The following is a 19,803-nucleotide window of genomic DNA, read 5'->3' on the forward strand; positions in this document are numbered from 1 at the left end:
ATGTTAATTATCTATTATACTTTTCTTATGGACTCATACCCTTCCTAGTATGAATGAAACCTTGAGATCACTGGGATAATGTGGTGACTGAGGTACAGTTCAGTCCAAATAACAGTCTGACCCTAATGGAAATTTTCACTTCACTCAGATTTTAATGATGATAGAGCCATTTACTTCTAACATCAAGAATTTAATCCTGAAGGTTTTTCTTCATGTGTCTTTCAGGATTTTTAGCTCTCAATGTCTTTGCTCGTAAGGGAAAGAATTAGATATTTATACTCTTAAAAATATGTTTCTTGAGTGTTTCATCATTTTATTGGAGTGTTTAGAATGGGAGAACTGTCCATTCCCAGAAACTGCATTTGTTAAAATGCAGCATAATGTCACACCTAACCTTATCCCTTAAACAATGTGAAATAGGTTTGCTTGAATTAGGAGAAAGTATAATTTTCTGTAACTCTTGATTTTTTTTGGTGGTTTAAAAAGATGTATAAACCTGTAATGAATAGCAAGAAATACTCTTGGATAATATTTTTCCATAGAAAATTACTCAAGTGTTAATAATTAACTTGGAAGAGATGTTTGCATTCTTTTCTGTTTCTGTAGTAGTTTAGTGCTAGTGATGGGGAACTGAAGCTCTGTATTTTATATCAAGTCATATGCTATAACGAAAAATATCTTTCTCATACTTGATAGTTAAAGAAAAGCAGAAATGGGTATGCATATGTATAGCTGCATGTATTCAAAGTCTATATGAAGCGTTTGTTGTAGTTGTGGGATCTAATGACAGAATAATCAGTGCCCATCTGTCAACTTGTGTACAAATAAAGTAGTAAAAGATAGCTGACAGGTTTTTTTTTCTCTAGCTTCTGTTACTTTTTTTTTCTGGAAATCTATGTTAAGGCATAGAATATATAATTCATCGTTTCTCAGTAATTATGAAATTTATTGCAAATAACTGCTAGCCAGATTGAAGATGAAGAGGAAACTCGCACTCCGCCTTCACGAAGAGATCAGCATAGAATTACCATTCTAAAATTTAATCTAATTGGTTCAAAATTTACATCTTGGTTTAGAAACGATTTGCAAGACTTAAATTTTCATATGCCTTCTGGTAAAGAAGCCAAAGCTGTATTTGTTTTATTGTTTCAAAATGTGTTCCAGTTCACTTTAGACTGTCCCTAGTTGCAACTTAATGTTGTCACAAATGCTGTGCAAGTGGCACAGTAATTTTTGAAAAGTGGATGAATAGTTCTTTTCCATGAAATAAATGATTACTTATGTAGGGTCAAATTCTGGCTTTGAGAAAACAAATCAATGAAAGAGTACAGCCTTACACAGAAGTAGACCTATAAATGCATTCACTTAACGGTGGGTAGCAAGATACAGTGAATACAAATCTCTTACAAGTAATGAGAAATAAGGAACCTTGCACACTGGGAACATTTTCTTTCCCTTTGGTCTAAAGTGTCTCAAACCAGTTTAGGACACGCATACAATTACATGAGTAAAGGTGAAAGACAAGCACAATAAACAGAAAAAGAACCAGGCTGGACGCAGTTGTTCATTATGACAAGTATGACACATAAAAAGAAAATCCTAATTAGTCAGCATCTTTATTGATGCCTCCTTTTTCTGGTCATCCTATACATTCAGCTTTAGTGATCTGCATTCTAGCTCTGCCCTTATGGAAGATACGGCTGGAAAACTGCCTTTACATCCTTTCTTCCGCTGAAAGGTGAGAGCTGTGAGGAGAGAAAAGAGGATAATTGTGATATTCTTAATTCCTGCTTGTCTGAAGAGACAGCAGAAGATGGAATCTAGTCCTAGATTCCAATCTTTATTTTAGCAGACTACTTTGTCAACACTAGTGTCTTAAAAGAAGCTATGTTTGTGCAATATATGTAGCATTTCTTCGCAATCCAGGTGTGTTAGGTGTTCAAAACACCCTGTGAAAAAAATTGATTATTTTCCAGCTGATCTCATAGTTCTGTGATATTTTTTGAAATGAAAATAGATATTCTTTTCTCACTGGGATTGAAATTTTCACTACAAATATAAAATATGTAATGATGAAGAAAGGAATAGTTTTAATGAGTTTTTAAATATATATCTAAAAAACTGTTATGCTTTAGTTTTTTCTATACCATCTAAAACCTGAATTATGTAGTAAGCCCCTTTTCAATGATGGTGTTGGTTTTTTATGTAATGGTTTCAGATCACGTCTAGAGTTGCTCCATGAACAGAGAAACAGTTGCTTTATCTTTCTTGTTTTCCTTGAAATTGAATATTGGTTTAGGTCCTCCAGTGTATGCATACTGTCTTGCCTTTGGATGTGGCTGAACTTTGGCTTCATTCCTCTTCTCCACACTCACTCATACAATAGAGAAACCAAATTACATCTGTCCAGGAATTTAATAACTTTTCTGTAGAAATAGAGAAACTGGTTAAAAAACCAAAACAAAACATACCACCACCCCCTCCAAATCCCCTCCTCTGTTTTTCTAAAGCATCCATTTCTTCCCATGTTTGCTCTGAAGGTTTCTTAAGGCCCTGGAGCGTAAAGCAAAATTGTATATTACAAAATAAAGGTAAATATATAAATGTATATTCCTGTATACAGTATGTATATAAATATATATTCCATTAAAATTTCAGAACATTAATGAGATGTTTTTCTATTTAAATATACTGTCATGCTAAAGTATGTTCTTTCTGTGTCTTGTAGGGTCAAAATGTATTTGGTCTTGATATAATTGAGACACCTGAGGGAGATAAGTGGCCCCAACTGATTGTCCAACAGATCCTGGATAGGGAGCAGAAGGATACCTATGTGATGAAAATTAAAGTTGAAGATGGTGGAAGCCCTCCAAGATCTAGCACTGCCATCCTGCAAGTCACAGTGACTGATGTGAATGATAATCGCCCAGTCTTCAAAGAGAATGACATTGAAGTTAGCGTTCCAGAAAATGCTCCAGTGGGCACCTCTGTTTCTCAGCTCCATGCCACTGATGCAGACCTGGGCTCAAATGCACAAATCCACTTCTATTTCAGCAATCAGATCTCCAGTTTGGCCAAGAGGCTGTTTGCCATTGATAACACCACTGGCCTCATCACTATAAGAGAACCACTAGACAGGGAGGAATCTCCTGTACACAAATTAACGGTTTTGGCAAGTGATGGTAGTTCAACTCCATCAAGAGCAACGGTGACTGTTAATGTCACAGATATTAATGACAATGTCCCATCAATAGACACGAGATACATCATCAATCCAGTGAACGGGACAGTGCTTTTGTCTGAGAAGGCTCCCCTTAATACAAAAATTGCATTGATAACAGTAACAGACAAGGATGCTGATCTGAACGGAAAAGTTACTTGTTTTACAGATCATGATGTCCCTTTTAGGCTAAAGCCAGTGTTTGATAATCAGTTTCTTCTGGAGACAGCCATGTTTCTAGATTATGAAGCCACACGGGAATATGCCATTAAAATAGTGGCTTCAGATTCAGGGAAACCTCCCTTAAACCAATCTGCAATGCTCCTGATTAAAATTAAAGATGAAAATGACAATGCCCCCGTTTTTACACAGCCTATCATAGGTCTTTCCATCCCTGAAAACAATGCTCCTGGTACTCAGCTAACCAAGATAAGTGCTACGGATGCTGACAGTGGGCGCAATGCTGAGATCAGCTATATCCTGGGTTCTGATGCACCCTCTATTTTCAACCTTGACCGCCGTACAGGCATTCTGACAGCAGTGAGAAAGCTGGACAGAGAAAAGCAAGACAGGTACTCCTTCGCTGTGCTAGCTAAGGATAATGGGATGCCACCCTTGCAGACTAATGCTACTGTGACAGTGTCAGTCCTGGACCAGAATGATAACAGCCCTGCTTTCACACATAATGAATATAATTTCTATGTGCCAGAAAACTTACCCATGTATGGCACAGTGGGGCTTATCACAGTTACAGATGCTGACTCGGGAGAGAATGCTGCGGTCACTCTCTCTATATTAAACGGTAGAGATAATTTCATTATAGATCCACTTACTGGTGTAATAAGACCAAATATTACTTTTGATAGGGAACAGCAGGGGTCATATACTTTCCAGGTGAAGGCTGTGGATGGAGGAAGACTGCAGCGTTCCTCAACTGCCAAAGTGACCATCAATGTTGTTGATGTAAATGACAACAGGCCCGTTTTTGTTATTCCTTCATCTAATTATTCGTATGAGTTGGTTCCAACATCAGCCAGTCCAGGGTCTGTAGTTACTAAAGTCTTTGCAGTTGATAATGACACAGGAATGAATGCAGAGCTCCGCTATAGCATCATAGGTGGGAACTCAAGGGGCTTGTTTACAATTGACCAGTTAACAGGCAATATTACTTTGAAAGAGAAGGTAATTACATCAGATCATGGCTTGCACAGACTGGTGATAAAAGTCAATGACCTAGGACAGCCGGAGTCTCTTTATACTATAGCTCTTGTGCATTTGTTTGTGAATGAGACAGTCACCAACAGTTCCTACATACAAGAGCTAGTGCGCAGGAATATGGAAACTCCAGTTGGCCAGAATGTTGGGGATGGTGAGATAACCCCACAAACCAATGATTATGTCAAGATCATCATTGCCATTATTGCAGGCACTATGACAGTTATTCTGGTAATTTTTGTTACTGCTTTAGTACGGTGCCGCCAGACACCTAGGCACAAGGTTGTCCAAAAAAACAAGCAGAGTGGTGAATGGGTTTCCCCAAACCAAGAGAACAGGCAGATCAAGAAGAAGAAGAAGAAGAAGAAGCGCTCTCCAAAAAGTCTCCTCCTCAACTTTGTGACTATTGAAGAATCTAAGCCTGATGATCCTGGCCATGAGCACATAAATGGCACTTTAGACATTCCTGTAGAGCTAGAAGAACAGACTATGGGAAAATATAACTGGGCCACCACACCAACCACATTTAAGCCTGATAGCCCAGATTTAGCAAAGCACTACAAGTCAGCTTCTCCACAGCCTACCTTTCAAATTAAACCTGAGACTCCTGTACCCCCCAAGAAGCACCATGTCATTCAGGAACTGCCTCTAGATAACACCTTTGTGGTGGGCTGTGACTCACTCTCCAAGTGCTCATCAAGCAGCTCGGACCCTTACAGTGTTTCTGAATGCAGCTGTCAAGGAGGCTTCAAGACCCCAGGCCCCATACACACCAGACAGGTAATGGAAATTTTAAGGTGCTCTCTTTACTTTGCCATTCCTATAACTCTAGCTCTAAGCACTGCAAAATAACTTTTTCTGCAAGGATTAAAAGTTTGAAAGGTCATGTTTGATCGAGGCATTGAAAAGTAAACAATCTGAGATTTGTCAGTGTTAAGGGAGAAAATTAAAAGAAAATGACTGTTGGCTGTAAGGAAACTGAGCAGTGAATTATTACATTGGTGGGTATTCCTGACTGCAGATGGCAGTATGGCACTTCCTGCATTACTGCAGTACCTAGTGCAGCTCCGTAAGGCAGAGAGGGGTTATGGGACTGTCCTCTGTAGTATTGTATGCTCAAGAATTGAAGTAATCTAGGCCAGGTGGAAAGCAATAAAGCTTTACAGGATCTGAAAAGTGGTTCTTAATATTAATGGAGTCTGGAATTGCAGCCTTCATTTGGGCATAGCTTTACTTCAAGGTCTCTCAAAAGTAGGCAAGGATTTTCTTCTGAGAATTTCAGTACCATTTTCAGACTAGAAGCATACTGGACTACTTAAATCTGGTGGAATGACACAGTCGACAGGCAAAGTTAGGGGAAAATTAGAAGCGTCAGTATAATTGCTCTCACTTATTTGCTGCTCTGCCTGATAAACCAGATATTAGCTTCTCAGAAATTCACTACAGCGAACAAAATGTCTAAAGAATCCTCAGCTTAAAATAAAAAAAAATTGAGAACCAAGATACTACAGAAAGGCTTTAAGTCACTGGAAATTGAATCTAATGTCTATCCGTATTCTGGGCAGTTTCATTAATAATAAAGCTTTGCTGTTTGTCTGTTTACTTCTCTTTCTTCACAGATATCACAAAGTTTTCAGTGAAAATAGTTTTCTAGTTAAGCTTGAATTGGTCAAGGAATTAATCATTAAAGAAATATATATCAGGAGAGTTTATTATATTATTGATAATATATTTTAATACTATTGCTTGGGAACAAATCCTCAGATGACTAAGTCTGTTAGACATTTTGCTCCAGCTGAGGTTTTGAATTTTTTCTGTGGGCTTTGTTTTATTACCACTAAAGTGATAACAGAAGGTGCCTAAAAAAAAGCTGCTCATTCAAAGTAGTCGTCATATTTTTGAAAATTGCAGGATGGGTTGTTTGTTTTATTCTATTTTATTCCCCTTACCAACACAAATCTGTGTGGTAGTCGATATCACTATGCTTTATAAAGCTTTTATCTTTTTCTGAGATGCATTAACAGAAAAATTAAAGGGGAAAAAAAAGAATTTCTTATTTCTAAGGCATGACAGCACTGCAAAATATATAACTTTTTGAGATTTGAGTACTTTCTATTAAAGGTATTTGAATGTGTTAATTTAAATTACACGTTAGAAAAGCTTCTTGCTAATTTGTTCATCTGTTCGAACTCTCATAACTCTGAGGAGGGTGGTGCTGTTTTCAGCATTTCTGTAGGCCTGATCTAAGTGATTTTTCAATTGAGTTCTGGTATAGTTCCTCTGAGCCAAAAAAGTTCTTCCGTTGTCTGCTCAAATACACTTTGTCATGCAGTAATGCTGCTAACAAAGAAAGCAAGCTCATGACTCTAGGTTTTTACTAACATAGTTCTTCCATCAGAAGGGGCTTTTAAAGTAGAATGGAAAGCAATTCTCTTCTGCAGAATTTGGTTGGGGAAAAGAGCATTTTCTTTTATCTGTACCTTAAAGGTGAATGACAGGGGCTTCCTATCTGGAGGAGCAGAATAGAACTGGGTTTTTTTAAATACTCATTACCTGATACTGATATTAGCTAATCTTCATATAGCTGTACCTGAAATTATATTAGTATGATGCGCTGAATGTATCAAAAAGAGATTAATGTTACTATCTGTATTGATTTTGTTAAATCTACAACTATCCTTCTTTTAGGTATATTTTTCTGTATGATAGTGATCATATTGTTGGAGAAAGTATAAATACTCACTATCAATGGCCCTTTACACTAATTTGAAAACAACATTTACCTTTAAACATGTGAATTCACATTTCTACTACTTATTTAAATAAAATATAAGTAATTTCATTAATGCATTTATTTCCATAAATTGGGCAAGAAAGACCATTAAAATCCTTTGTGTTGAACTGTGATCATAAAGGCAGAATTGTATTTCATGAGAAGTAAAAACAAGCACAGTATTTCTTAAACCTCAACGGATCTTTTAAAAGTCAGTCTTACTCCTAACCTGGTTTTGTATACTGTAGTCTGTATAGTTTTATCTCCTGTGGGGCTATAGAAGGTGACTCAGGACAGACTAACTTAGAGTTGTCACTGTTAGCCAGTAAAGAAACAAAACAAACAAAAATAAACTTCTGCCACAGTGCTTCAGATGTCATGCTGTCCCGCCATCCTCCAGCCTCGGAGACTAACAGGATGCTTGTGGTTAATGATGCATTTATTGTGCACTCTCTGAATTTTCAGAAAACTGTAGGACAGCCTGGAGAATTGAAGGATAATACGTTCAGTTAAAAAGGGAGGTGTGCTAGTTTGAAAAATGAAAAAGTCTCATGTGAGAAAAAATATTTTACTTTATAACAATTACTGTAATGCATCCCTTTTGCAAGGCAAAAGCTCTCTGAAGGAGACTAAAGATTACATTCACTGTGAAGATAGCTCTTCAGTTTCTAATGGGTGCTGATATTAATAGGTGGCACATCTCAACTGTTCTTAGTTTTGTCCATGCAAGACTTTCTACTCAGATATTTGAAATAATATTGAGTTAAAGCTAAAAATATATGTTTTCTTTTGAAGTTCTAAAATTTGTGTATGTCTGAATGCTATTGATTCAGGTCTTTAAAGAAAGGAAAGCATGTCTTTGCTTTACTGCTAAATTTGTCTAAGTGATCTATAAAATGACAGAAAGTCATTATAACAGTTGTACGCAAAAAGCATGCAGGAGAAGATGGAAGGGTTTTTCTACTAAAAACACAAAATATCTCTTTAGTGGTCATGTGGGCAAATAAATACAGCAGTGCAACAGCTGAAATTTTTATGGAGAAGGAATCAGAGACTCCTGAAGCAGCTGAGGACACATTGAATCATGAACTACAGGAAGTTGAAGAGGGAAAAGTATGGTCCTAATGTAATGTCCCCTAAGAGAGAGATCAAGCTTCTGTTGTATTGTATGTGAGAAAGGGCAAGGGAGAGAGATATTAATATTATTTTGAAGTTACACAGTAGGAATTAATAAATACTAGTGAATAGTATTTATTAATAATAAACACCTTCAGAATAGCATGCTTTCTTTTGGGATGTAGTAGAGAGAATTTTTTTTAAGAAGTTTTACCAAGTGATAAATTGTGAAGGGGCCTCTTATTCATAATAAAGTTTTTCAAACTGGGATATCTGGAGGCTCATAAAATCAAACTGACTTTCAGTGTCATCAGATTTTCATTGTTTTGGTAGTCATGGGCCTCGTAGAAAGATGCATTTCTTTAAAGGTGCTGTATGTTTTTCTACCAAAGTTTATCTGTCTGCAAGCTTTGTAAAAGCTCAGTTGCTTTTGACATTTACCTTAGTGAGAGCAGACTATATGAAGTATTCCATACTGACACAAATCTTCTAATTCTTTATGCATTTGCATTGGAATGATGAAAAGAAAGGAGAGGTGTTTCCAGTCTAGTTTTCATGTAGTATGTAACACAGTTTTAAAATCTGAAACCTTTGCTCAAGTACTTTAAACAACATTCAGACAATTCAAATGCCTGTCTAGGCATCAACCTGTCTATTCAAAACGTGCATAATTATAGAGTACAGTGTTATCTGTGGCAACTTGGTTCAAAGAAGCTACTGCCAGAAAGGTTCATTAGAACTTCCCATGCATCCTCCTTCTTGTCCCTTTCTTTTAATTAATGCTATTTCAGGCATTCTTTTCATTTGAAAATAATATAATGCATACTATAGGAGCAGTAGAAATCTTCGAAAATAAACACCTGGTCACTCAGGAAGGGTCCTGTGTATTGTCATTTTAAACTTCAACTTAAGAACAAGTTTTTTCTGGCTTTGTGTTATTGAAGAAGTGTGAGTGTTCATGAAAGCAGCACCTCTTCCACTGATAGAGCTGGAACATGCAATCATGCTCTGAATCTATGATTACATGCTTTTTGGTGGTTCTCCCTGCTTCACAGTGGACTCTGGTCTGTATGTTAATTTAGCTCCACTGCTAGTACACTATACCATCTTCGGAAGTTGTTGAGGAAGTGAACAGGCATGCAGATAGATTTTTCTCATATTTACTAATGCAAATCTTCATTAGTTGATTTTAGTTGCCAGGATTCTATCATCTGTGAACATATCCATACTTATGAATAGAAATTTCAGATGACACAGTGATCTCTGCTGAACTTGTTCGTTAGAAACTGATTGGAGATAGAAATTATATTCCTTACAGACATCTGAATGGGAAGTAGACCTCATTTAAAATACATTGCATTTTGTGGCCTTACTGTCTCAATTCTGTGATTCTATTAGCTACTGCTTAGACCTGCTTATGGTATTCTGATTTGAAATGTGGTGAAATGTCATTATAGCTTCCCACTCACTATGAGAACAGTGTACTTAAGATGTGAATTGAAAGACTATTGCACTGTTCCTGAAACTAACAGCTCTAAAACCTCACCTGTTATGTAAAACTTTAGCTCTAGGATTTATTGTTTTGTTTAGTAACAGTGAGACGAGTGAGTTTAATCTAGTATACTGTAATCATCAGTAGGCAGTGCTGATGCTTCTGGTGTGTAGAAAGGTGTAGAGATAACACTGGTACTTTGCATTGACAGATACAGAGTAAATTACACTCATTTTCTTCTAAATATCAGCTAAATAGCTGTTGGTGTAAACTCTTCCTAAAAGCTATTTCAAAATTGATTGCTATGATTCTAAATATTCTTGTTATTTTCTCTTAATTTTCTGGCCGGTAATTTTGCTGGTAGTTATGATATGCTGCTGTGTACATACATTTCAGAAAAAAACTGAAATTCACATCTGGGGAAAAGATTTCTAACTGAAGGATAAGTGAAAGTCTGCGACTCAGAAGTTAATGAGCAATTACTTATATGTGCAGTACTACTGAAGTAAGGCTGGTCAAGAAAATGCTTTTCCTCTGTGAAACACTTTGAAGAAAAACTTCTTCAGAATTGTTCTTTCAATATGTATCTTTCACTGGAAAAGCGCGGGGGAAGATATCTGGAAAGTGCCCCCTTGCCTCATAGTAGAAGACAAAAACAGAGCACAAATGGGAAGAAAAGAAAAAAGAAATTCATGTTTTGTGTGAGGAAAAAATGAAAGATTTTGAATATGACACTTAAGTAAAAACTAATTCAGAGAAAACATAGGCTTTTTTTTTTCCCCGGTAAGAACTCATTGACTGAGTTTGTACTGAAGTTGGTAGATGAAGTTCCAGCATTAATAAATGGGTGATTTTTATGCAAGCTAGAATGATATGCAACTCTCTCTCCAATAGCAGCTTGCCTTGGGGTAGTAGCAGCATGAATTTTCCTAAACATTAGGTGCATTTCACCTTCATTTTTCAGTGGGATAACTAAAAAGTTTACTTTTTTCTCCTCATGACCCAACTTTGTTTTTTTTAAATGACCTATAGCTATAAACCATTGCCAACAATGAAGTCTGATTTAACTGTGGTTTAATTTTCACACTTCTTTCTTTTCCTATTTTCTCCCAGAAAGTATTGCACTCAATAATCTGCAGTTAATAGCAATTTCCTGACCAGTGAGTGGCTAGTGTCTTAGTGACTGTGGTATTGATAGTGCTTTCTTTCCTGTGAAATAATTGATCGGAATGGCTTAATTTCTGTGAATTTTTAGGACTCTAACTCTGTTGATGATAAATATAGGTTAAAGATGCAAAATAACTCTTCAAATCAAAATATTTTATGCTCTTAGGAATGATGCTCTTGAATGAAGTCTGCTAAAACCCTGTAGAACATGTTCTAGGTAGTATGGTAGTCTTCTGATAGCTATAATCTTGCAACAGCACTTGGGTTTTTGAGCTGTTAAAGCAAAAAAAAAAAAAAGAAACCTAGAATAACATACATAGAAGCCATTTCTGTGGCTCCTTCTGTTTCGGCATTTTTGCTATGTGTATATAGATGTGTGCATATCTCTGCTTGTGTACAGAAACCTGAAAACACACACACATCAAAAATGGTTGGTTACTTAGAACCGCAATAGTTCAATACTTCTTAAACCATAAAGTGACTGACATGGTAGAAATTTGGAAACAAACTTTACAATATATGGGGAAAATTATGCAGGAAAGGGCTTTTCTCATGCTGTTTCTCTGTTTGCCAGCTCTGAACGTCATCGCATCTGATGTTATATACTGAAGTCGTACGTGTACACAATGATGTTAAGCCAGCAAACATGAAAACAAGGAAATAGCACGAGAAAGCCCTTTGTCCTGTCTCTGATTGCCGAAGAAATTTATCGTCTGATCTCCAGAGGGGTTTGGAAGTGACGATGAACTGTTCAAGCTGCCCTACTGAAAGGTATCAAGGGCAAGAATTTTTTAAAAAGAAAAGACAAAGAAATTTTAGTACATTGTGCTATAGTGTTCTATAACGTAGTTTTGCTAAGAAAAAAAGTAATGTGACCCATCCTTCTTCACAGTTGGTGATTATGGTAAATCTATTTTGCTTGTAATCATCTTCTTGTCCCTGATTTTTTCCTTATTTATTTTAGTTGAAACAATTAGGGATTTTGTTTCTATAAATATATTAAAAGGGAGCAATAAATTTTATTCATACATTAAAAAGAGAATGTAAAGTTCTTTATACTCCCTGCATTTAGAAGAAAAACAAATGAATTGTTGTCACTTATAGCACCATTATACATGTTAAGAATTAAGTGTTATTTATATCTATTCCATAATATTTTTAATGATGATATTGCTGCTATGGATCATAAATAGAATTGATCAAATCACTGCTTTCTCATTTTATAGGCACAATAGTAGTAGTGAAAAATGAGTACTTCCTGCTTTCTTATCCACAACATTTTGTAATAAATGATCACCTTTTAAATAACTGGAAAGAATTCACTTAACTTTTAAAAATAAAATTTAATTTGCATTTTGCTTGCTGAAGTCTAGGTCATGTCTGTGTAACAGGTGCCATACATTTAACCTTTTGAAGTACTTTTATTTAAAAAAAAAAGAAGTCATAAATCCAGTGGCTTGGTTTTCAGTGTGATAAAATAGGAAATAGCATACATAATTTTTTCACTGTTAGCCAGCACACAGGGGAAAAAAATGGCCTACTGTTGGGTTTTTTTTTCCCCAATTATTTCTCTCTATAGTTAACTTTTTTTAATTTAAATTTTTTACATTATAATTTGTTATTTAGCACAGCTCAAATTTTAATATCATAGCTTCGTTTGCAGGTTGGTTGCAAGTTCTTGTATATTGCCTCACATTTTAGGGAGTAATGCTTAATATGTATCATCTATAATATTAGAATTTCATATGTAATGCAGAATCTCTTAGGAAGCAAAGGAGTATAAAGAACCCTGTTTTCTGCACTTATATGAAGACATGTAATATTAGTTTGCTAGAATAAAATGAAATACAGACACTGCTTTTAACTGGGATGTATACAGTATATATAACTTTCTTTTAAAAAAAAGTTATTAATGATTCATGAATGAGACTACAACATGGAATTCTTACACATTACTGTATGTTTGATGTAAAGATATTTATAGGCTTGTACTTAATCACATTGCCTCAGTTCTTGGACTGCAGAATGTCTACCATGACTGTTGCCTATAGTTTCCTCCACATTCGCTGACTCTTTTAAAAATGTGTATTTGGCTATTTGATCTGTAAAATAAATTCTATTAATAATGAAGTACGTATTGTAATTTAGCATATTGTATTGCATAATTATAGCTATGACTGTTACAGAAAATTTTTCATTTCTGATAATGAAATCATTTTCTTGGGAAGAAGTTTATGTATCTGTAAGACAGTTTTGCTATTCCTATTTATCATACCCTTGCAGCATTTATGCTTCAAACTAAAAAACCAACACTTTCAGTGGTTAGACATACAGTAATGATATTTGTTGACTCAATGCCACAATTCAGCCAGTTGCTTTGGGTTGAAAGTTCATTCCTAACATAGTAAGGAATTTATTCAAGAAGTATTGTTTAGTGTAGCAAAGATTGGTCCTGCCTATTGCTGGTAAAATTGTTTGCTTAGGTGCTTCATAGGAGGGTGATGGGAAGCATTCAAAGATATTTGTTAAGAGTAATAACCGTTTGGCCTAGTAGAGTTGTCAGGAAGATAGTAGGATTTCACAGACTTTCAGTTTCTGTTTTTTCTTTGTTTTTTGAATCTTCGAATTTCTGTTCTTATGGTAATTAGGTTGGATTTCCTTGATGAGAAAACTCATATACATAAAATTAATGTTTGATTAAGAAAAGCACCAAATAATGTCAATGCTTACATTGAAACTTTTTTTTTTTTAATCAAGGGATACTGAGTTGAGATACTGGACTAGGTTAATCTAATCTAACCTCAAGCATGTAAATTAGTCATCTCAAGTGGACATATAGTTGCCCTCGGTTTTTTCTCTTGTAGTGAAAAGGCATAGGTATACTATAGTAGGTTATTTTGATTTTAGGACTGCATGCCCTCTAGAAGTGCCTACTTTCTTACACTGAGTATGAAGAGAACCTGTGATAAGTACCTTTCTAATTTAAATGTGCCAGCTATGTGCTAGCAGAGAAAAATATTTTTCATGAGATTCCTAGTTCTTTTGCTTTTACCCAGCTGAAGGTCTACCTTTTTCCTAGTATTTCACTGGTCATATCATTCTAGTCTATCAATAAATAATTCTAAAAGAATCTAGGATGATTTTAAACTTTAAAAAAGTTACATGTAGGAAGTAAAAGGTACATCAAGTGGTTGGATTATTGGTCCAAATCAGTAATCTCTCTCTTCTACTTCTTTCATGAGTCAGCACAGCCAAATATAATAACGCTCCAAATGCACTAAGGGACAAGCCAGCAACCTCTTAAGTGGTTCAGTTTCATGTGTTTCCTCTGTTTCAATTTTTGTTTTCTTACATCTAAGTGTCACTTTTTAAAAAGTAGTTCTTTCATAGACTGGCCTAAGACTTGTTCAGAGAGCTCATTTCCTTCTGATGGTTAAATGGGTTCATGAAAGTCTCATGAAAGCCTAATGTGTACTGACCAAATACCTATGTGTGCCGAATATAAATTTCTACACTTTTCAATGATGTGAAGGCTAAATGGAGGCCAGTCAAAAAATTCTGTATTTAGTTTTGGGGTTTTTTTTAAAGTGAGTGTTAGCATCCTGAGTCAAAGCTAGGTGCACGTGTTTCAAAACCAGCTCTGTTTCTCAAATGTTTTCACCTACAGAAATACTGTTTTCTGACTGCATAGAAGTCAGAGTAAATTAAGAGCAAAAATCACTAAGTTGACCAAATGCTGCTTTTGAAATTGAAAACTCATGATATTCTCTTTGGAATATCAAGCATACTTTCTAAGTTATTTTATTGTACTTTAGACTAATTATTATTACTCACTGTCATCTCGGTAAACTTCTCAAGAGATTCATCCTTTTATCTGGTGCACATTGCCACCGCTGTCACCAGTGCAGACAGGTCTGTGTCTATAGATAAAGTCCTAGAGTTTGGTTTTGGTTAGTTACAATGCTATGTGTGGCTCAGCAAAAAGAACAGTTCTTTATTTGTTGCCAGTTTTACAGAGTAAATTAATCGCATCGCTGCTTTTAGCCCTACAATGCCAGCAGCCAAAGATGGCTCTCAGATTTGCTGTTCTGCATCCTGTGTCATATTGTCAATGCTTGGATTTCATATGGATGTGAATCTACCAAAGCTCAATGCCACTCGATCTCAGACATGGCCTGATATCAAGTGAGTCACTCCAAGGAAAAGCTATGGCACACAATCTGCAGTTTGTATGAAAGCTGCCTATCGTATCAGAAAACATATTGAACTTTGGAGGATTTAAATCCTTCTGAATTTAAATGAGTGGAGGACTGCTGAAGGGCAGTAGGGTGCTGTCAGGACCAAAGCCGGTTTGTGATGTAAATAGAATTATTTTTTTAACATAAACTGTAATGCTGCGGGGTTTTTTTGTTACACATTTTCAGTGATTTCCCATTTTACCATAAAACATATATTTATGGTATATGCTGATCTTAAGTATTATTTGTAAAATCTTTTTAACAAATATTTTTTAATATGTATTTTTGCTTTCATATTGAATTACCGAGCACTGTTCCTTTTATGTCTTATTTATCTATTTCTACAATAAATTTTGTTTGAAGATTATATTTGTATACCTTCTGGAGAAGCACTGTTTTTAAATACACCTCTGGTCTGTTTGCTTAATGCATGGACACCATCAGATCTATACATATACTGGGGGTTTTTACAGTGATTAGGAGCTATAATTATTAAAATAACTTTACCGCACATAAAGTACCGTAAAGCTTACTAGTAATCTATCTGAAGAAATATGCTTCTTTCAAAACCTCATACTCCTTAGCAGTACATTTCTTTTGTCTACCTTTTCTTCAAAGAAATCTGGTCTAAGCAGGAATTCCAAGAGTTGCACATCTTGTAACAATGTTTACATGTATGTGTGAGTGTTTATACAGTGTTTAGAGCTAGAGAGAGAGAGATATAGTGCTTTTTTATATATATATGTATCTGTGTGTGTATGTATTTTGTGTGCATGTGTATATAAAGAAAGAGCATGAGGGTGTATATACGCATTTATCACATATTCAATTAGCAAAGTTTATAGGCAGTATATATTACATAGAATATAACTGTAGATATGTGACTATCTCAGTACCCAATATATCTTGCTATGAAAGATAGGCAAGCACTAAGGTTTTCACTTTACCACATTATTTTGAGATTTGGAAAGGTTGGTCTTCCCTTCTGAGAATGTACTGGGTTCTCAGTATATTAGAAAGTGACTCTTGATAACTTGGAGGTTAGGATACAACATGATAAGTACAGTTTTGAATTTCAGTTCTTTTTCTTTCACTATTTCACTTTTACTCATTCCAATACTGTTTCCCACTATTCTAAAATACTATTTTTTCTATTACATAGACTCATTCTCTTAAATCTTGCCACTGAAAATGTCATGAAAATGCCGTTTCTGTATTTCCTCCAAATTGTGAGCCTCTGCTTATTTGTAATAGACACATGTAAATCAAATTCAGTTATTTATATTCATACAGATGGATATTAAGTAAGTGTGTTATCAGGAGTTTTCCAGGGGTCCTACTGACTTTCTGCAATCTTTTAAATAGGTTTTATTCATTTATATTTAGTATGTGTTTTGTTTCTGTGGAAGGTATTCATTAAAGCTCAAATAACTTATTTCCAATAAAAACTGAATGATGATATCAAAGATGTGAGGCTGATTTCCCATCACTGAATTGCAGCTACGAATTATGAGCTGAATTTCAGTCTGTTTTCTCAGCATAGTTTTCATCCTTTCTCTGCTAAGAGATGTCCATGGCTGTCAGATGGATGAACTGCCCTCTGCTTATGTTCTCTGTTTCCTTCTGGGCTGTGGTGTTGTTTGTTCTTGATATGATCACCAGAGTCAAACATGAAATTTGAATCTAAGACCTTTCCTCAAAAGAATTTCTTCCTTTTGATTGTCTAGGCAGTACAAAAACTTCCCTTTTATCTGTGTGCATCAATAGCAAACGAGTTGCAGGCATATAGATACACTGAAACTAATATGGATCTGAAGGACTCCAATCGTAGACTTTCCCACACAAAAATATTTTTCCTAGATCCGTATCTAAACCGTCAATGGGCTGATTCTTCCTCCTCTCTTCCTCCTCTCTTCCTCCTCTCTTCCTCCTCTCTTCCTCCTCTCTTCCTCCTCTCTTCCTCCTCTCTTCCTCCTCTCTTCCTCCTCTCTTCCTCCTCTCTTCCTCCTCTCTTCCTCCTCTCTTCCTCCTCTCTTCTCTATTAGAAAGAAAACGACAGGGAACAAATTCTGGTCTTATCCAGACACTAGTGCATGTGTGTTTCAGATAAGCAAATGACTCACAGACAGAAGTACTTCAAACAGGTGAATGGAATTTGGAACCTCCTTTCCTTTGAACTTTTAGAGTATTTGAGTAATTGGAAATATTCAGGAAAACACATGCCTTCCATGACTTAGACATACTTTATGGGGAGAAGCAATTCAGGGAAAGAAAAAATCCTCTTATTCTAACGAAATAGAATCACAAGCTCTTTAATTGTTATTTTGTATTAAATAACAGTTTAAATATTTTAAATTTTAAAATATAAATTAATTACAATTAAAATAACAGCTCAATATTTTCTGGCAGAAGCGGAACTCATAAAATAGCTTCTTACAAAATATTGAGATTTATTGTTATTTTATTAATTTTAGAGAATTACGTTATGTCATTGTATGGTATACCAAAATTTCCATCTATTTGGGAGCGTGTCATTGGTGGAGTTGTACTAGAAGATCTGACTTGAAGTTAAGAGGACATTTTGGGTTACATACGTGTGGTATGCTGGTTTATTTTGTGGGGGGATAAGCACTCAAATTATTCTACATTTTCAAATCGATTTGTTGATAAGGTGATTTGTACGATCTTAATTGCTAAGGTACAAGAAAGCATCTTAAAGTACTTGAAAGAAACTAATGGAGTACAGCAGTAGTATTCATTCTTGCCCCCAGTTAAATGAAAAATACCTTTGCCTCAGCTATTCAGTGCTGTATATCTTTTGTGATTATCAACCAAAGTTGCCAGGGTCTACATAGACAAGGTCATGATCATGTGCAGGACCTAGGCGGTATTAGGATAGAAAGGGATGAGAGAAAAGGAAGATCTTGTTAGCGTATAATTTTTATTGTGGTGGGATAGCTCTATCAAAACTAAAGTATCACGTCAGAGATCTTTGCAGATGTAGTTTTGAGTCACGTTCTGACATACTTTCTTAATTGGATTAGTGTGGATTTATTATTACAGATAAAAGTAGCAGAATGTTGCCTGCTAACTTTGAATGTATGTGACCACATGGATACATGTTCACATCTCATCTGAGTTGAAAAGTCTGATTCGTATCAGGTTTATTGTGATTGTAAGGTAAAATGTCTTAATTGTATTGTAGACTGATTTTTATTGATTGTTAGAAATTTTGTTTCCCTCCCTTTGAAAACTAATGCATTTTGAACTGAAAAGAAATGCAACTTAGACTGGAAAAGCATATCGTACAGGTTTTTTTGCTATTTTAACTGGATGAAACTATTTCGATTCTTAAGGGTGGTACAAAAATTACGGTATGATTTACCTTTTTTCCATTTTTAAACTTACGTGAGGTAAAATTACAGTTTTGTATAACAATAAACTGTCTTCTAGCTTTGTTGCATTTTATTTCTTGAAATATGTTAAATAAAAAAGCAAGTACTTTTGCTTGCTTACGTAAACATACAGAAATAGATATTTAGAATTATACATTATGAAAGCATAAGCATTTTCTACCTTCTGTCTTCTGTTCTCAAAAGCATCTAGTTTCAGGGGGGTTAACATGAAACTATCTGTAGCAAACATACCAATGAATCAAACGGAAGCTGGGAAAGTGGTTTTCTGTTTTGCATAAGTATATTTGTAAACAAAACTTCAAGAGGGGAGGAAGACATTGGATTATGTTCTCAAGCTTAGGAGAAAGGAGGCAGTAACTTCTACAGCCTGCTGAGATTTTGATTGCTATTGATTTCAAAGTTAGAAGCCAAAACCACTACAATTTATAGAAGAAATGTTTCTCCCAACTCATGTTAAACTCAGAACTCAGTGAGAGCTGCAACTAAGAGCTGCTGCCACTCGTAAAGGTATGTATGATATTGTTATTAGCAGCAGTGATCAGCATTGTTGTGTTTGCTGTTCTGCAGTCCATGCTGAGTCAGCCTGATCTATAGTATTTTTTAGAACTGAGTGCGAACAATGGATTTACCAAAACTCCTACAAGAAAATCCTTTTTCCTCCCTCAAAATAGCAGTAAGCTACTCTTCCAAATACAGATATCTAATACTTTTCAGAAGTATGTCCCGTTAGATACATTGAAGTAAGATAATAGCTTCTATGTGGATCTTTATTCTTCACACTAAATATTTACCTTTTTAACTCTTATTTTATACATTATAGGGCTGTAGCTGCTTATACATAGATATACACACAAAAAGAAGGTAATTTTCTAATACTTTTCAAATTCTTATTTTCTCTATAAGGGCGTATTCTAAGATATTTCTTGCTGTTCAGTAGCATGGCTGAATGCATTTTTGAATGGCCCAAAGTAGATTTTTATTTTAATCTAGCAAAATGACATTGTGACTAATTAAAAAACATGGATGAACAGATTGGTGTTTACTTACACATGGGGCAATCATCAAACCTACTAATTTTGAAAACATTAGGCCTGAGGTTTCCTTCGAACTTATTAACTCAAATAACTTCTAAGTATGTGATGAATACATTTTAAGAAAGTAGTAAC

General features: G+C 35.3%; 1 protein-coding gene across 2 annotated transcripts in view; it reads left to right on the plus strand.

The window, feature by feature from the left end:
* The window catches only part of PCDH11X (protocadherin 11 X-linked), a 475,689-nt gene that overhangs the window by 34,472 nt on the left and 421,414 nt on the right, over nt 1–19,803 (plus strand). The window contains exons 4-5 of one of the 2 annotated variants that reach the window (XM_050901951.1): nt 2,729–5,215; nt 11,558–11,998. In XM_050901951.1, the coding sequence (XP_050757908.1) occupies nt 2,729–5,215; nt 11,558–11,563 (2,493 nt within the window). In that variant the 3' untranslated portion in view covers nt 11,564–11,998. Of the gene's footprint in view, nt 1–2,728; nt 5,216–11,557; nt 11,999–19,803 lie in introns of those variants that run through there. The other variant, XM_050901950.1, reaches the window with a different exon arrangement.

This window comes from Gymnogyps californianus, chromosome 9 (genome assembly GCF_018139145.2).
Source record: "Gymnogyps californianus isolate 813 chromosome 9, ASM1813914v2, whole genome shotgun sequence".
In the NCBI taxonomy this organism is placed as follows: Eukaryota; Metazoa; Chordata; class Aves; order Accipitriformes; family Cathartidae; genus Gymnogyps; species Gymnogyps californianus.